Here is a 20,264-nt window from a genome sequence, read left to right as displayed (position 1 = left end):
AAGCGAAGCCATCAGGCTCAAATCACTGGCAGCTGAAAGGCCGTCACAGCCATCGCATTAGAGGATTCTGTGCCACGTTCCACTCACAAGTTCATCTCTGGGCCTTCTATGATTTCATACTCTGGTCACTCGTCCTTTTGTGATTGTGTTGGTTAAAAATACACAAGTGTGTGGTATCATCTCGTACACCTCTGAAGTACTAGATAGATAGAGTTTAAAATACAGAAATACAAGAAATTCTGGACTTTCAGCCAAAGACATGCAAGTCAGCCTACTGGAATTTTCTGTACCTGTCTCTAAGCTGCTTCAATCCAATCAGCCCATCTACAACTTCAAACAAGGGCAAACAAGCACCAGGATTTAGTTTGACTGTGGTCAGAGCTGTATCATGTTACAAAAGTCACTGGAGGCACTACTTGTGGCACTATGATTGACTGCTATCAGGACTCAGTCTTGTGGTTGCTCTCATCTGGTTTCGGGCAAAATGTGACAGGAGGATATCCTGCCTGTCAGAGGTGGAAGTCTGACAGACAAAACATCCAGCTGCTTTAAAGAACTGGTTTGACCAAAGCAACTTCCTCCAGCTTTCCGGAGAGACCTGTTTTATGCTTAGATTTGATCACTGAAATCACTAAAATTCCAGGGAAACCTGATTGACTGCCATCAGACCTACAGGGTTACTGTGGACATGCCTGATGTCAGATGGACAAAGAATAAATCTGCATGAGCATTCACATCAAGTACTCAGATAGCTGCAAATCATCCAGAACTCCAGCCATTTACCTTTTCTAATTATTCTATTTCTATTACTATTTATGTTCGATAAAAATAATGTGAGCAATTTCTCTGATTCTAAGGTATTTCTAAGCTGTTTCTCCATTGACGTGTGCAGTTTCAGCGTTACACGCTCTTGTGGGTACGGACACAACAGCACCACTGCTGAAAAAATCCCAGGGGAAAACACTGATAACCGATCCTTTTCTGGATGATAGCCACAAACCATGCTGCAGATAGTAACAGCACAGCTGTGTCCATGTGCTCAGAAACTCCCCCACTCTCAGTAGATGACCCAAAACCAACACTTAGACCTCTTAATCTCTGTTAACGCAGCCTCGAACTTGGCTTTGTCCTCACCAGCACTGATAGAAGCTCAGCCAAAAACAGTGACACATCCCAGGCTGTCCCTTTGGATGATAAACACAAACCGCAACCATGGAGACAAACTGACATCATCATAGGAGTTCTCACCTCAGCCAATCAGAGGATGAGATGGGATAATGAGGAGGTAACAGTTGTCCCTGACGCTCCTGGGAGTGGGTGGGGAGGTGATGAGTAGACAGCAGAGGAGGAGTGGACAATGTCCAAACCTGAAGCACAGCACATGTGTCATTTACCACTAGCTGGTGCCAAAGGGACAGCTAATTACACACAGACCCACAAAGGGTACTGAGGCCAAAAGCAAGGAAGAAATGGGATGAGGAAAGAAAGAGGCTATACTTCCAAGAAATGTATCCCTCTCCTTTAACAACAGACAAATTTGCTGTGGGAACAGGTGCCAGGACTAGTAGTGATGGTAAAATGTTCACAGTGTAGACAGCACTAATGAGGATGATGATGCTCACTGTTTATTGTGAGAGAACACATGGACAGATGTTAAGGAAGCACATTTTCCTGCTAAAACACAGCAATAAACAACATGACACAAAAGCAAAGCCAGTTTTTCACAAGTAGCCTCAGGGGAAAATACTCAAAGCATATCTGCACGTCAACAAACATTATAACTAATAGCTTAATGGGCTTAAAGTTATTCACAGAAACTGTCACAGTGGCACCTTAAAAACACAGCCAAGATCATCTTAGTACAGATATGCTTTATTACAACATAATAACAGCTGAATATGTTGTAACATGCGAAATTTAAGGTCATTTTAGGTCAGTGTATTTTCCCATAACAGAAACATCAGTGTTGTTGTTGATGCTACAACAGTATTAACTAAAAATACAGTAATATGAGTTTTTCTGTTGTCTAATGTCATACGTTCTTGTTTTTACATTTTTAGCATTACTGCTACACCCACTAACAATATTATACGCTTTATGAAGTTATAATGTAATGTCATATTTCATTTTATTCCAGGAATTTTATTACATTATTATTACATTTTATTACATTTTTAATAGTATCAAATATCTGGCAGTTGCTATCAGTTGTAACATGCTGTGTTTTATGAAGACTGATGTGAACTTGGCAGCACCTGCTAAATCTCAAGTTGCTCTCAACCAGCCAAATGCTTTGCATGCAGAAAAAGGTTGACAACAATTATTTGCACAGTTCAGCACAGATGACATGAAAAGTCACATTGTAAACTAGAGATGTCCCTATTTTCTCATTTAACCACACCTTTATGCATGATGTAATCAAACTGCTCTCGCTGGGGTCAAACTTGGAACCAGAACGACACTCAACCCAAATCAACAAACCAGTTTTCCAACAGTAATCATTAAATTTTCATTTCATTTTATCTCTGGAGCCTTTCAGAGATAGTAGGGTTTAGGTTTCAGGCTTTGTATGTGGAGTAAGTTCACACACCCCTATCTCTAAGATATGCAGTGATCTCACACAGTCTGACTGACACATTCTCACATACAAGGACTTTATATACTTCTGTAATACATACAAAACTTCTTTCAAACCCAAATCTCTATTTTAAAAAGGCCATTGGAACTGCTGTCATTTTACATTCCAACACGTCCAAACATGTTGCTCACACACCTTGGCCATTCTTCCTCCAATCCCAGATGAAAAGAAGGCTTTCGGGAGGTGAGTCACGCCAAAATCAATGGCTTTGCCTATGAAAGCATCTGGTGACACCTAAACCCCAAATGTCACCAGTCTCTGAATAAAAACGACTTATACACGTACCACTCCTGATCCAGTTATGAAGCCGAATGTTATCCCAGGGATTGGGAGATGTTGTACAAGAGGATTTGTGGGGGCAGAAGTAGCAGGAACAGTTGGTCAATGGGCAGACAGCGGTGCATGGGATTATTTTGTAAAACATGGACTCACTCACAGAAACGGCGCTCTGTCTGCCAGCGTCATGTGACAGCTTGACGGCGTTGAGGAATAACTGCCAATGGCCTCAGCTGTATCAGATTACAGCTCGGCAAATGGAAAAGGCAAAAATAAGGAAGCTTAATTGTAGTAGGCTGAGATATGTCCTATTACACATAACTGCAAGAGCAGAGGGAGGCAGGGGAGGCCTGCCAAAAGAAACGCTCACTACTCCACCGGGACACACAGGGTGCCAGAGGAGACCTGCTGTGGAGGAGCTGCAGTAACATCTTTTATACTCAAACACACTTTTAAACCACAACACGACTTTGACACTGATGTCTACAAATTATCCACATTTCACAATATCAGTCAACAGAATGGAAAGATTTATGGAATTGATGTCATTTGGTTACGTTAGGTGCATGTGGAGCCAAACAATTACAAAAATCTCTAATGCACTTAAACTGGATTCTAAATTCTGAATATTTTGCCAAATCTAATGAGCTGATCTGTGGCTGTTTCAGTGAGGTTCACAGTCAATGAAAAGTCAAGAAAACAAAATAGAAAATAATGGTCAAAAACAGTTAATGTCATGTTGCTATTACTGTTTTTTTTTTTGTTTGTTTGTTTGTTTGGTTTTTTTTATTTTGATTGCCAGCATTTGCCATCTGCCTCTGCAACAGCTGCTGGGCCTACAGGTTATGGTTATGAGTCACCTTGGCCTGAGGGCAGACACTGGTTCAAGGTGTACAGTTTATCAAGAACAAGAGACAAAAAGACAGAGAAGAGGTCAGGATTAACAAAGTTGCACTTAAAGTCAAATTTCTAATTAGTTAGTCAATTAAATCCAGTTAGATGTAACATGCATACAGTGCATACGGGTTGTGGTTCTGCAGCACTACATCTCTTACTGATGCACATGGATGTATCATTGACAGATAGTGCTGGATGCTGCCTACTGATTATTTGCACCACAACTCGCTCAGTCACAACGGCTGGCGTCCCCAAACTAACTGACAAAAACTCACACCTAATCTCGATCGAAAGGTTAGCTTGTCTCACACTAACACAAATTTACAAAAACACAATTGTAGCGACTCAGTGGTTTGAGCAGGACTGTAATGTCAAGGTGTGGTGTGTGGACCCATGAGTTAACATCTATGGGGACTGTAGGGGCCTGTACAGACAGAAAACGGGACAGACAGGCCTGGACAGGCTAAAAACACAGTACAGTACAGTCACTGATGGCTTACAGACATTGTTGCGTAATTTTTATGGATGTACTTCAAACAGAGAGAGCTCTGACAGCTAGGCTGAACAACTCCCTTTCAAAGTTTATTAAAAAGGAGATGGAGAGACTTAAAAGGGGGTAAAGAGTGTGCATGTCTGTGTGTGGGGCAGCAGAGCAGGAGAGCAATGTTCCTGCAAACAAAGATGTCACAGACTCAATCCTGCTGGTATGTGACAGCCACAAGTCCATGAGTGAGACTCTGTCCTCCTACCTGCTTAATCATCTGTATGTGAGTGTTGTCATGATAACCAAAACTGCAACGCTTCTTCCTGTTACAATATTCAATCTTAGAAGAGTTCAGCATGTATTCTACTTGAAAGACAAAAACTGGCAAAAGACCAAACTGCCAGAAAGCACATTTGAGCAGCACATTTCAACTGTCCATTATTGTGTGCATTCAAATCTAGAAAAAGAAGAGGAACTGTATTCTTCAAAGCTAAAACACAAGCCCATGTGGATCAAAGCTGAAAGAAAGCAGGGGGAGAGAGAGAGAACCTTATTTGAAGAAGTGGGTTGTGAAGATGGTGGGGGAGGTAATAGAGCTGCAATGTAGAGATGGATGTGGGCAGGAGGTTGGAGCACTGGGAGATGGAGATGCAGATTGCAGTCATTTCTTTCTTTCTCTAGAGTCAGGAGATGAACTGGGGGTGGGGTGGGGGGTGTTAGTTACAGCAAGAGCGGAGGTGAATAGTTTCCTTTGGCTCTCTGATGAAAAACATGATGAAATCACACAGTCATAACCTTGGAAATATGTAAGATCCGTCTTGCATTTGGGTCAGAAATGGCTCATAGTTGTAATGTTCCTCTGCACACAAAATTACAAAATTACTTTAAGGATTCACCCCCCTTTAAACCCAGCAGTGGTCCTTTTGTTATTTTAAAATGCCTCTATCTCTTCCTAAACTTAAATGGTTGAACACATTCTGTGAATGCACAACAAAGCCTGATTAAAAGGATTTCTTCTTTAATGCACAGGATCATGTGAAAACTTTAAGGCTAAACATTACTGATCCACTCTCCACGACTGAGAAATTTAAATTCCACTTTAGATTTGTATGCATTATAAGCTTGCAAAATGGTATGCATGCATAAACATGCACACAAGCAGTATGTGCACTCATTTATCCTCTGCAAGTCCTAACACTGGTGATGTAAGAGGATAAACCGCAGGGTCAGGACACTGTCTGCTCCAATGAGATGACAGACATGGATATACATGATAGCAGAAAACTTTTTTTTTCCCCAAAGCAGTTAACATAACCAAATAGTAGATAGTCTCTTAAAGATGTTGTAATGCATTCTTCTTGTAGTCAAAAGCATTGAGAGCAAACATAATGCTAGTCTGTAGTTCAGCAAAAAATCTAAACATATTTTTTTCCCTTCAGGTTCACAGATAAGTGTTCTCTCTGGCCGTGAGCATTCAGCAATTTCCTATACAGCTGTGCTGAATATGGTGGGAAGAGATGTTGTGTTCTTTCTTCAACAGTGTCTGCTAAACAATCTTCAACTGTGCCTAATTTGGAAATGTACAAAACATATTCTTGAAGCGGCTGCGTGTTAATTTTGGGAGCAGTTATGTCGAAACCGCTCCAAGCCTATCTTTGTCTGTCTCTAATGGCTGAATAATCCACTCTAAAAATAAGAAACAGGAGTAAATCAAACAAAAAGAGAGCAGAGAAACACACTGTAATTCATGTGCTGTTTATGGAGAACCAGCTGGACTCAGGCACAAGCCATCACAATCTTTGGCAGGAGCGAGGCTTTTTCCATCCATCCAGTCTGGATGGTGAAGATAGAGGTATTTGCAGCATCTCTGTCTCCATGCCAGGCTTTCACATAGCCTCACCGGACACTGAGCTTTGACTGAGCTTTAAACTGACGAGAAGGAAGGAAACAGCATATTGGCATAAGAGGCACACACTTTTTTCTAGAACCAGATATCACTGTTGATATTTGAGAAAGACAACATGTATGGAAGACAAATGGCTAAAGGCTATACCCAACTATCTAATTTCCTGTACAAAAACAATAATGTAAATCCTAGGCTTTAAAGCACTTTTGATTGACAGGCAGTTAAACAGTACAGACTTACATGCTCTAGTTCAGTGGCTATGACTAGGATGAAAAGTATTCAGCAGTCATCTGTGAGCTACATGAATGGGTCAGTAAGGAATCTTGCCATTTGTTTGAGGTTCAGATATGGCCAGGCATCAACTATGAGAATGGCCTGAGGGCATTCCTGTTGTGACACAGCAGGCTGGGCTACTGCAGTGGGCATGTAATTGGGAAATAAGTGGGGCGTGTGACTTTGAAGCTGCAGTCACTTTAAATGTAAATCAAGTGAGACAAGCTTGTAACGTTTATGCTTAGAATCACTCTCAGCTGCACAGGTCAGTAGCTAAATGCAGTGATTATATTCATGTCCAAAGGCACAGCTGCCATTTCCACATCCAAATGCATTTCATTCATGAGGGCAAAACGTAGATGAAAAGGAGAGGAGAGAGAGGATTCTGGCAACATGTCCTTATACAGCACCTGATTGGTAAAAACAACAAACTATGAAGCTTCTCCAGAACAGACTCCTCGAGTTTTTTTCTTGCCGCCTCTACAGTTAAAGCTTAGTTAGGTTCAGACATCTGAAAATACTTGGCTTAAACTTAGAATAAACTCATAGTCATGGCTAAAATAGACTATTGACCAGGGGTTTCAAATTCATCAACACTTCCAGCCCAAGACGAGTCGGGTGCTTCATAAAGTAGAAAAGTTAAACGTATAGAGGTTAGTTCACTAACTGTCATTCACATACTGCTTTTTATACTGCATATCATGCCAATTTCATTTTACTTGGGTACTGCTGTTTGAAGGTTTTATGAATAGCCATCTGTTCTTTCCTTCAAAGTGAAACCTCAGAACTAAAACAGGAAAGTCCCTTACTGTCTTAGCTTACATCTATCCAATGTATATACATTCAGTGTAGGTGACATGAGTGCAGTGAGTCCAGGCTGCAGAGAGATGGGCATGGATTCTGGGCACAGTTCAATACATGGATCAAGATACTCTAAATGGGGTGCTTGTTTCCAACAAATGGCCCTCTCTTTGAAATGCCAGGCGTGTTAGGTTTGGTGTCCTAATTCATGTGTGAGAGGGCAAACTTAAGAACTGAAACACACAGACACACACACACACAGACACACACAATCTTGTCTGATCATGTCAAAAGAGGCAGCAGTCCCAGGCCAAACCTGACACAGTTCATTCACACAGTAAGCTTTTTATCCAGAGAAGGTCCTTTTCTGCCTCAACTGTCACTGCTGATATGCTGCATTCAAGGCACATTCAGAATCCATCACTCTCTATCACAAAAGGCGATTTTGTCAAGTTTAACTCATTCACACAGAACAAAACTGAAGAGGATGTCTGTACGAGTATCTATACTTTCACACAGTGATACTGAAATATTTGAAGTGAAAAACATTTATTCCTTTTTCTTTCAACTTCACCTACAACCTGCAAATTCACAATTTACGTGTGCAACAATGTTCAAATGTAGATATTGATGGAGTATTAGTGCACACATAGAAGGAGACTCTCTAATGGTAATCTCTCAAATCTTACATTTTCCATTTGTATGCAAGGTCCTACTGTCCTTTTATCATGTCCTTCAGTCTACTGTGACATTCCGCCAAGCAAGCAATACAGGATTCTCACTGCAGGAAGAAACTTCAGCAGATTCTCATAGACAAAACATTACTTTGCAAAAAAAAATATCCAATCCTGTTTTAGCTTGAGCTAACTGGCTGAACTATCTGAAATCTTCCCACAAAGGCACTTACCCTGTGATCATTTGTTTTTGGACTAAACTATAATCCAGTTCCTTGGTGATTCTGTTTTGTGTTTTTGTATTTTTTGTTTTTTTACCTCTCTCTGATTCCCCCTGGGACAAGTTCTAATTAAATGGCTACCTTCATATTTCCCCAGATGTTCTTTCACCACACAACCACTGCCGTTCTCCCCCTTGTTTTGGTTGACACTATTTCTGGTTTTACCAAGTTGTGGCTGCCTCTTTCATCTTCATGCTCCCTCGCTGGTGCCAAGTATCTGAACAAAACAAAGCTAAATGAGTAGCAGCATCAGGTTTGACCATTTCCACTTTAACCTTCTCGCAAGTACACAGCTTCATTGTGGTTTCCATGTCTCTGCTTGACTGTCTTCAAAACAATTCCTGTTTTTTTCTACTTTACAGTCACTCAAATCAGATGTTTCTGAACTCACTTTCAGTAGACCATATCAGTGATCATTAACCTCAGTTCCTTCTGTGATTTATGCTTCTGTGTTTCATGCAGCCTCACTTCTGTTTGCTGGCAGTAAAGCTAGCTCTCTTCTGTTGTGCCATTGAATCAGGAAATCAGTTTATACACTGAAGAGATTTCAGTGATGCTGATGTGTATATGATGGCCCAGCAGGTCCACTGCACTTCCTCACTACTGACTCCCTGCATACTAATGATGGAGGACAGGAAAAGGAAAGCTCTTTTCCTCTGTGACACACGACTCAATCTAACCAGTCTGGGCTGAGGCATTCTCCTTTAGCAATAACCAACTTCACCAGGACTGTTTTAAAACCAGCAACTGTTGTTTCAAACCCCAAGTTTAACATCTTTAACTTGAAATCAAAATAATATTTTTTTAAATACAAAAAACAGTTGTTTAATGCAATGCATCAATGTCATTTTGCAACAACACCAGTTAGGCATGTGATAGAAAACATTGTACCTCATAACTTAATAAATTATGTCATTAATGTCACTGAGGTTTTTTAAAAAGGTTTTTACATATTCATCAGTCTATCAAATATAAAACAGTGCGATGTAAAATCTGTGCAGAAAGTCAGATTCCAGTGTCTAGTAGAAAACTGCACTGTGCACAAAGAAGAGTATATGCAGTACATTCAAATAAAGTCTATAGTTGAATTTAACATTGTTCCACCAGACGTCTTAATTGCATCCGACTTGTTTCAGTCAACATGTCTGAGGCAACACAAACACACAGATGCACACTGCAGGCAGTCAGATGAGCGGTTCTTACGTCATCCACTGTAGTCTGGCTTATTCACTCAACATGATGTCTGTGTAGTGGTGCTACGGCCACAAGGGAAGTTTACAGATGTAGAAACAAAAAGTAAACCACAACATGCCAAAGTCTACACAGGTAACTGGTGTTGACAGGGAAACAGAAAACACATTTCAGACTTCCTAACAGCTCAAGTATGAACATGAGGGAGATGCATTAAGTCTTGTATCATCAACTGGTCAGTCAGGAGGCAGTTTTTCCTGTCGAGCAGCATGTTCGCCTCACTCACAGTCATATCTGCATGTGACAGAAACCAGGAGAAACTTGTCTCCAGTTTCATTCATTCAACTTTTTCTGTAATAGAGCTTCATTCTACTTTAAAAACTACAGTGATTAGAAATATGTAATGTGCTGCCCTTCTGTCTGTGAAATTTTAATGAATAGACTTTATTATACATTATTAGTCTGTCTGTGACCCTTAAAGCACATCCATAAAAATCTACCTACATTCCTCAAATTACTGTATAATCTGGTTGCAGAACACATTTGGTATTGTGAATCCCTGATACTCTGATTATTTCACAGCCTCTCTGTGTGAATATAAACTCACTATGCAGGCTGCATTCTGACAAGTGCAGACCAGCCATGTCAAAAACACACCCAGGAGACAGTGAAGGCTTGGGATCTCAAAGGCATCTATGAATCAAAGCCTTTCTGTCATCTATCAGAAACTCGAGGAAATCTGCCAATCTGTCTGTCATTTAAACCCACTGGGAAAAAATCAACATGGCACCATTTCAAGATTTAAAATAAAGCTGAAACAACTGCCACCTTTACTCATCAAATTAACTGACACAGAAAAACTGCATAGATTATTTATATTCCTTCACTCTGATGACCAACATTTATGGAAATAGCTGGTTTACACCAACCATGGTTTAGCTACATCTGAATGATCCAAATTCAGTTCCACAACTCATGGAGTGAGGACAAGACTCTATGCAATATAAATATATATAAAATCAAAATAAATGCTTTTAAAATCAAATTGTTAAACGAATTGAGTGGTTAATGATGTTTGTCGTTTTTGCCTTAAGGATTGGTTGACTGACTAATCAATTGACCAATTAACTCAGCAAGATACATTTTAAGGATAGTTACTCAGTTTTAAATCAGTTCAGTCAAAAATGATTGAAAGTGAATTACAGGCCAGAGTCTGTGCCGATCAGGTGAACTGTGTAAGGTGACAACCCTCCCAACTCAGCTATTTGCCCCCTGAACTACACCAGGAGCAACCCAAACAGCCCAGCAGAGGGGAGGGATGTCACACATACGAAGACTGAAGTCCAAGGCCCTCATGCCTCTGTTCTGCCCAAAGGCCAATAATCATCTATCTGTCAAAGGCAGAGCTCTCGCTTGGCCTGTCCTATATTTAGCAGACAAAGCCTCATCAGCCTAAGTACTGAATTCAATTTCAAGGGACATCATTAATCTACACTCATAAATCATTTGGGTTATGCTAATGTGGGCTCTTCACTGAGCAGCATGTGGTTTTCTGTGTCCAATCTAAACCTCACACTTTTCTCAGAGTTTCAAAAATTTGGACTATGCCAATGCAGGACCTCCGTCCCTTTCAAACGCGTTTGGGTTTCCATGGAGAACATGCTTGGCGGTCTGAGAGCTCAGCACTTTGCATCACTAAACCTCCGGGTTTCTCGCCTAGCTGCGAGCAATTAACAGCTGGATGACAACAACAGGCTCTGTTATGAGGGAGAAAATAAATGAAATTTTAAGACTCTGGCAAGAAGAATCTCGTAGGAATTTCAGAGGAAGAAAATAATAAACCAGCATCTAAACATAGAGGTTCCAAAACAATAGCAAACACAAAAGATCTAGGCCACTATTGCAGATAACGGAGGAGAATAACAGCTTGGTAAGAATATGAAGTCCTCAGACTCAATTAAATCTCCAGGCTGTATCAGGCTGCACTGAGGGGATACAGTATATCTGAGCTATGCTGCTGTTTATTCAGTGTCCTGGCATTCCTCAGAGACAATCATCTCCCTGTGCTCAGTGCTCCACACACAGTGAGTCCTTGACATTTCAGTCAGTGTCTGTCCACTGGGTGGACAAGGGACACTCAGGCCTGTGAACAAGGCCAGTGTGCCTGCTGAAAACAAGTGCACATTCATTTTACATTTAGCTGATACTCTGCTCTAAAGCAAATCAACACTGAGTGAGCAGATAGAGGGAGGGCAGAGACAGCAGTCAGTGATTTACTCACTCCTCAACAAGGTGTTTGGTCATTTTCTGGTGTTGTAATGGATACTAGTGAAAATAACACATGTAACATTTTTTTTAACTAAGCACCTATGTACTATAGAGCATTAATTCAAGTGTTACAGTGGTCTTATTTTTGGTAGTTCAGGCAGTATTTCACTTACGATAAACCACAGAAATTCCTGAGATTTGGGATCATAGCAACACTGCAGCAGTCTGGGTAATATTTTTACTGTTTGTTTTCATTTTTCCACACAAGATTGGCTAACCCAGGGTTTAGTTTACAACCTGTCTGTCTCACTGCTCATGTTTCTTGACCCATCTGACTTCTTTTTAGCTATTGCCACCAGAATGATACTAACATTGGACCCAAACTGTAATAAACCAAAATCCTTTTGAGTACAAGTCTGACATACTTGAATTTCTAGTTTATGCTACTTTATATCTTATACAAAGGATATGAGCATTCATTATTCCTATATAGATGTGATTATGAAGGCAGCCTGGAAACCTTTTAGAGTAACATTTAGGTTCAGCATGATAGAGTGTGAGACTGGATTTTTCCTTCATCATAAACCAGAAAAGGCAATTTAAAGGTAAAAGCTTTTCCATAATCGTGCTGCTGACATAAAACAACCACAGGACTAAGAATCCAAAGAGAACATTGTTCCTTTCTGCTCTTGGAGACAACGTCTGGGCTTTGTAACCTCCATGTTTATTATGGGAGAAAGCTGATGACTACCCAGTTATGCTTGGCAAGCTTAGTATAACTATCAGTTAAGACTGTTTAAATGTTGCCGCTGTTCAAACCACAAAACTCCTGGGTAAATTCAACCTGAGCTGAGCTGAGCAGAGTTTCCACAAAGGTGAATACTACGTACTGTTCTCAACACAAGTAATGACACTGTTCTGTAAGCAATCACTCAAATTGCTAAAAACCTCAATAATGTGGACTGGTGAGTTTCCATGTCATGCCAGATGTTTTATGGTGATACATGTTTTAAATGATGAACACAGTACATCTTTTTTGCAAAATATTGAAGCCCTAATTAAGCAAGACTCACGTTTAAAATCCCAGTCATTACGTCTTCCTGAGGTCAAATCATCTTAAACTCACACTTGTGGTTGGCGTCTACAATGACTGTATTCTGCCTGAAATGCAAGCTTTCTCAGCATCACACCCTGGTTTTCCACAAACACCGTTCTGTGAAGTCATGCTAAGAATCTCTTTCATAAATAAACTGTGCTTTCCAGCTGAAAGTCCTGGTCAACAAAGATGGACAAAAAATATCAGAGCAGAGCAGTGCAGATATCATAAAACTTTTTTATAAGCTTCCTGATCCTTTTTCCCTGCACTAGTTTACATTCAGGAGCTTCCTCTGTTTATGGAAGAGAGTCTACAGCTAAACCAAAAGGGGTGGGTAAAAGTGACTTAACCTCAAAACACCACCCTGTGATGCAGGCACTCATCAAAAGAACTTCAAGTGCTGGTGATAATTTTGAAGCATCCATCATCCAGAAATATGTTGCTGTCAGTTAGTCTCTGGCCTACTTTGTCTGTAGGGCCTCTTGGGGTATCCAGTGGCATATGTAGCTGGCTTTGGTGCACATGGTTGGGGTGCCAATGCTCAGTTGACTGGACCCATGCCAGGGTTCAAGTAATCCGTTTTCATAGTACTCTGTAAACCACTTAAGCTCTGTGTATCATTAAGTATTATGATCTGAACTCTCATTAACTCAGCTCCTCCCCCATCACGGTCAAGAGTTCGGTTTGCAATGTGTCACATTAAAGAAAACCTTCTCAGTTTCATCTTCTGTTCTCTTCCTAAATGAAGGGATCATTTCCAAAAGCATCTGTGTGGACAGTCTGGGATTAGCCTGATTGTCCACAACATATGTGTCAGTATCAACACATGCAGTGTCATTAACTGGGCCTGTTTTTAGTTTTTTGACTGGAAGTCAAGACAAGCCTCAAATCAGTTGAGATTAGTTCAAGTCTACAGCAAGCCTTGAGCCAGACAAGTCCAAGTCAATCCTTCATAAGAAATAAAAAAATGCAGGATGAAAACCAAGTCAGACTCAAGTACTCATTAATGTGATTTAGGACTAATTTGAGATTAAGTTTCAAGTCTGTGGCACTGTCATATATGTTGTCAAAAATCTGTCAAGCAGCTTACATTTAACCACCTGTAGAAGAATACTGTATCTACAGAATGTCCAATAGCAATCCAAGTGCACAGAAATATTGTTTAATCTTTTGTTGAGGTGTTCATGCTTTGATCCTTTGCACCCTTTAACAAAGGTTTCCTTTATTACTGACAGTTCAGCTGTTACTCTTACTGTAAACAGTTCTGACTAACAGCATGAGTTCAACTTCTAAAATGTAAATGAACTTCAAAAGGAGAGCGCTGGTCTTCCCACCATCTGAGAACTCTGCCGTCAGCATTTTACAGCCTCCTACTTCACTTCAGCTGCACTGCTCTGCTCTGCTAAAGATCCCATGCCATGTTCACTCCCCTCCCGGGAAAGACCTGCTGGCAAACAACGAAAGTGGTAATTTTTTATTATCACATCAACATGTCAAACACTGGCGAGGATGACAGCTCACATATGTAAATTCCTCACAGTAAAGAAGCATTATTGAGCTGTAACTGAAAAAAATTCAGTTATCCAAAATGCACAGCACAGCAAAGAAGCACTGTGGGAACAGCGGTAATGCAAGCGTCATCAACTGGCAAAAAGAAAAACAACCGTGTAGAGTGTCTCATGTCCTACGGAAAAAAGATTATATATTTTATGGCTGCTGACTGCAATCGTCTTTCCTGTTATTCAAAGCTTGTTCTTTCTGTAATGTCAGTAATTTTATATAACTGCTTGAATTCTTAATTTTCAAGACCAATGATATTTCAAAGTAAGAGGAATACTTTGAGGCAGTATGTACCTGCTTTATAAGCATATGTTAAGTGTCACAACCATTGTGCCCTGATATTTTCCTACAGTTTCACACAGGAAGCCTCATATGGCCAGTTTTCTTCAGTTCATTCCAGTCTGTCTTTAACTGACTCCTTTAGGAAATGAAATGCTGTGCTAGGTCATGTTTTAGGACATTTTTCACAGTAGTCTGGTCAAGGGCAAAGTCAGCGGCCCGGGGATCATCAGTGAAGCTTTTAATCCTGCACTGTGCCCGTTTTGGAAGCAGGAACCCCTGGCTGGTACAGCCTGGTGACATGAGGATCAAACAGATGAACTGTAAAATTATTTGGGCTTACGACCCAACATGAGGTAGATCTACTGCACCTACACTGATGGCATAATCGCACTTAAGATTTCTTTGGCCCGATCAAATGAAAAGGTGAGCTAATGGGTATAAGATCTATATATACCAGTACAATGTCATATTTTGGGATCATTTCTCCTGTAGTTGCACATAATCACCACTGATGTTCTCCATTTATCATGCATATGTGAAAATGGGCACCAATGTAGTTTCCTGGCAAATATGGTAAAAAGCTGCAGTTTACACAAAGTACAGATCAGAACAATGCAAATAAACCAGTGAGGCTTCAGGTAGGGTGGTCAAACTGGTTTGGGCTCAGACAAATCCAGTGTGAACGTGGCCTTAATAAAGCATGACTCTACTGCTGTCAGTGTGAACACTGTACTGACAATTTCTGCACATGACTCTATCCTTCCACTATCCTTCATCATTATCATATTGAGTCTAATGTCTCTTTCATGCATGCAATTATCTCACTCTTTTGAACAGAATGGGGCCAACTTCAAAAGCTGGAGCTTTTCATTTGAAGACTTGTTACATTTCTGGTGGCAAACATGTTAATCTGTTAGAGAATGACCGGAACACCAGCAGTTAAGTCTCACAGTGAGCAGGACTGCATATCTCCAGGCCCTGTCCGCCATCAAAGGCTGCAGCACTCTAATGAAAAACACTCATTTGTGTAATTAATTGTGCAATATCTTGAGCACACTAAAGCACCTAGAAATGACATCATGACAAGATTAAAAACAGGCTGACAGACCAGAGTTGGTCAACCTCAGTACTGCATAAATGTGATCATTTTTTTAAGCTACATCTACACTGAGACTGGTGATCTTTGGAGACAATTATTCAACCTGTGATACCTGTGAACCTGTGAAGTTGGAGATATGATCTAAAAACACCTTCTTCTGACTATTCTGTAAATTCTGTGATTGTTCTGTAAATTGTCTGCACATACCACTAACCTTACATTAGTGACATGATTAGTTGATTGAATGTTATTGTCTATAATTCATGTAATTCTGTGATTTGAAGCTTCTCAAATGTGATAATGTAATGCCTTTCCTTGTTTGTTATGTGTAATGTTATTATATACTGAATATTTTTGGAACTTTGGACTGGTGGTCAGTGAAAACATCAAGCTGAAGATACCAACTTGGACTCTGGGGATTTGTGATAGATGAACTATCAAATCAGTTTGGGTGAAAAAATGACAAGTCAGTGCAGAAATAATAATTGGTTGCAGCCCCAACTAGTCCATACCCAAATTTGAAGTAACACTACAGCACTATTTTCAGCCATACGTTGCTCTAGAAAACCACACAGAACAGCAGACACCTGCTCCTATTGTCCTCCAGAGGTCAAAGTCATGTTAAATCTGTCTGCTTCAATGGTCAAGTATGTACACAAACTCCTCCAGAGGAGACTCCAACAGTGGGAATCTGTGAATGGAAATCTGCTGTGAGCTGCATGGACACAACGATCCAGACACCTGATATCCCCCCTGGAGGCTTTTGAGCACTGGGAAACAGTCAAAAAGAGACAAAACTCATGATCCCTCTCACATGCCAAAACTCACGTCACTTGAGGGTTTGGAGCATTAAACCACCAGACAGTTTTCCAGTCAAGGGTGTCATTTTAAACGCTTGCCACGCTTAGTCAAATGGGTGAATATTAGAGAGAATCCACCCCATGGTCTGTGGAAGGAAAAAGAGCAGCAGAGGATAATCTGACACTGTTTGTCTTCTCAAGACGTTGAGAGATTTTGAAGCTTGTAAAATTATTCCCTCTCTCAAGTCCAGTCAGATTTCTGTATGAGAGCTTTGTATGAACAGAATCTGAGCACTCATGCAAGTGTCCTGATCTTTCTAATTTCCCTGGTTGTGAGGTGGCCCTCAGAAGTGGACTGCTTTTTCTTTTCTGCAGAAAGCATTCCTCTCTAATGACAGGGGAAGTTACAAGAAGGTCCATACAAACACTGAAGCAGGAGAAAACACCCAAACTAAATTTGGGTCTCTTATTAAGACAGGCTAACCCCAAAAAAAGCTGTGATCTTCAACACAACATCCAAGACCAAAAGATCTCCTCAGAAAATGCCAAGCCTTGGTTGGATGAAATGTGGACTGGGTGGGACTGGAGCAATAAATGTAGATATGAGGTGATTAAACAACAAGGGTGTTGTATGTTGAGGCAGTATGTTTTATTGTGGGTGAGGATCATGAGGACCTCTGGGTTTTCTTATTTAGATCAAAGCTTGACAGAAAATAGAATAAGAACTGGATGTGTGGCCTCATTTCCAGTACACAGGCACAGTTCACCCTCTGCATTAAACAGCAGCAAACATTGGGTTTTCCAGACAATTGCCCTTTCCTAAATTGTGATAATAACCTCAAAAACAGCGCAAACATCTGAGCTTCTAACCAGATGCATGACTTCAGTTAGCAACCACAAAAAGTTTTCTTCCCAAATCCTATGTAGAGCTGGTCGACAGAGGGTGGTGTCTCTCATGGCACTGGATTTTATATATATAACAAAGTGTGTGTCACTTATCTACAGCAGGGAGAGTACTATTATTTTTCTATGAATGCTTCTAAATCTATTTTTCTTGCATGTTCTTTGGCTCTGCAGCATGTTTGAAATGTAATCCCCAAAAGGAAAATCATAGTGAAAATCTCAGTTACACTCCAGTCATAGTAAAGTGGACAGGTGTGATGTATGACTCTTCAATCTACTACGACTACAATAGTGATCATCTTGGGTGACATCATCTCCAAAATAGGGGATCATACATTCTGCCAGACTGCCTATCACAGTCTGTTTCATGGGAAATTTATGGTTTTATTAGACATTTTAACTCATGCACTATGACCCATATTCACTGCTTTTAAAGGAGAACCAGAGTGACAAAATAAGAATGTTATTAAACTATCTTACATGTGTTACTGAACATGTTACATGACCCGATTTTTCACAGAAAGCCACGCTATACATAATTCTTAGTCTGAATCTGTCCGGACAAAGAGAAGTCTTTATCTTCCCCTCAACAATGAAATACTAATTCGCTGTCATCAGTGCTTTTTAAACCTGCTCAACATCTCAACTACACAGAGATGTTCTCCTGCGCTCCTCTGTCTGCTCACACTAAATTATTCAGTAGAAGAGGAGGATACAGTATGACTTCTAGGTCGCTATCATTGCAGCAAAAAGAGACTGCCTTAAAGTTAGCACATGGACGAGCAGAGCATTAATCATTTATGAAACCTGAGACGCTACTTTAACATATTTTTACCTTAACTGTAGGCTGGACCAGCACTGGGTGACAAAACAATAAATACATAAACGGACAATAAATGTTTGACATAATTAATTTCCATGCTTAGATAGCACGCACAGAAATCAATCACAAACTGCCAGTCATGTCACAGGAATAAATGTATGCATTGTGCAAGTTAAGTTTTAGATGAGTTAGGTTATGTGGAGATTAATTATATAAACTGTGGGACAAATTCATACTTTGACACATACAGTAAATTTGTACTTTTGAATGATTTCAAGGAAAAGTTGAAAGGATGCAGATGCTCGAATAAAATTCTTTCTAGCATTGAGGTAAATAAAACTGAAAAGAACAGTTCTATAATGCCACAGCCTTATCTTATCTGATCTAGAGATCAGAGAAGGCCAGAGTACCTTGCACATGAAGCACCGGGCTCTAGTTCAAAGGTTATCTGCTGCTACCCCAACATCATGCAACAAGTTTTCTTAGGTTCACTTTTATCTGTAAGATTTATGTGTCAGGTCCATGCCTCCCTCCGCCAGTCAGCTGGAGCTTGGCACTGCGGTTTCCCTCTCTATCATACAAGGCCTGCTCGGACTGCCATGCATCTGAAGGCAGCTTCATCTCTGCATTTAGTCCAGGACTAAAGTGCAACACTAACTTATCAAAAAAGCTTGTGTTCTTGCTCCTCTTCGTGATGCATTTGAAGCGTCACTGATTCGTCCTAGAATCATTTGTCTTTTTCTTGGATATTCCAGCCAACCCTCCAAGTTAGGATAATGAGCTCATTAACAACTGAACAAAGAGGAACTTTTCATGACTTACTTGGTAGGCACATTAAAAGTAACTGAGTAAAGACTAAGGACTCTTCTGTTATTAATTACATTGCTCTGCACTTAAGCCTCAACGCCTCAGTCTGCAGTCCTACTTCTGCAGCCTGCTGGCTAACTTGCTAGTAGGCTAATCTCTGCTGGCAACTTTCAGAGGCATGAACTTACAACTGGGTTACTAAGTCTATCAGCGTGCGCACAAACGTGTAAGAAACTCCTGTTTTATCCCTAAGAGCTGCAGTAAACCACAGAGGCTACCACTTTGTTTCAGAGCCTCAGTTAGAATCCCAGAGGAAGTTTTGTGGGTTTACAAACACAAGAACCACAATGGCGGTGTGCCTTTCTTTGAAAGCATCGAAACACGGCTAATGATGCGTACATGCAGCCTCGGTGAACTCAAAAGCACAGAAAAGTGGTTGAAACGAGCATAAGAGAGCAGAAATGAGTACCACTCTCCCTCTGCTTTGCATTTGTTTCAAGTTTGCGCCATATTGAGTGCGCCTGCACAGCCCCCCGGACGTCGCAACATTGTTTCCAGGAAAACAAAAGCCGCAAGAAAGCAAAGTAGCCGCCACTTACCTTGGCGATAGCCTTCTTGTATCTCATGACAGCTTGCTGGATGAGTGTGTGCACTTTAATATTTCCATCCCCGCACGGCACCACCACCCGGGTCCTGCCAAAACACACCGTGACTTTCATGGTTTAGTATCCGAGATCTTGCCCAGATTCGGAGTCAAACCGAGGAGAGCAGGAGGAGGAGAAATCCGTGTGGAAATAAAAGAGGAGCATGGGTTTTTGTTTGCTCTGCTCCGCGGCTGCCTCGGTATTCCTTTACAGAAGCGAGGACTAAAGGTCTTTCCGCTTCTCCCCGCCGGACGACATTGTTTTCTCTGTGCTTTCAGACCACCTGTTTAGCTTCTCTCACTCCTTCCTTCCCTCCCTCGATCCCAATCTCTCTCTCTCTCCCTCTCTGCTGCTGAGCTAATGCTCGGTCACATGTTGCGTTCAGGTGCTGTGGGGATGTCGGAATCAACAGTTGACCGTCGAGCTTGTAGCTACGATAAAGGGCAAGAGGGGTCATCCGTGTTTTTAAATGTAAGAAAACAGGTTTTTTGTCCATATGATGATTTCTCATCATCATATGGACAAAAAGCTCAATCAATCATATGATGAGAAATCATCATA

The 20,264-nt window shown here is 40.7% G+C and overlaps 1 protein-coding gene across 8 annotated transcripts in view; it reads right to left on the bottom strand.

Moving 5' to 3' along the window:
* The window catches only part of pard3ab (par-3 family cell polarity regulator alpha, b), a 206,308-nt gene extending 186,257 nt beyond the window's left edge, over positions 1-20,051 (bottom strand). For all 8 annotated transcript variants that reach the window (XM_018672690.2, XM_018672691.2, XM_051069799.1 and 5 more), the window contains exon 1: positions 19,659-20,051. In XM_018672690.2, the coding sequence (XP_018528206.1) occupies positions 19,659-19,778 (120 nt within the window). In that variant the 5' untranslated portion in view covers positions 19,779-20,051. The remainder of the gene's footprint in view (positions 1-19,658) is intronic.
* Positions 20,052-20,264: the final 213 nt, after the last annotated feature.

The sequence above is a fragment of the Lates calcarifer genome, linkage group LG4 (genome assembly GCF_001640805.2).
Source record: "Lates calcarifer isolate ASB-BC8 linkage group LG4, TLL_Latcal_v3, whole genome shotgun sequence".
Taxonomy (NCBI): Eukaryota; Metazoa; Chordata; class Actinopteri; family Centropomidae; genus Lates; species Lates calcarifer.
The sequence above is the reverse complement of the archived record's forward strand: the minus strand, read 5'-3'. Positions and strand labels throughout refer to the sequence as shown.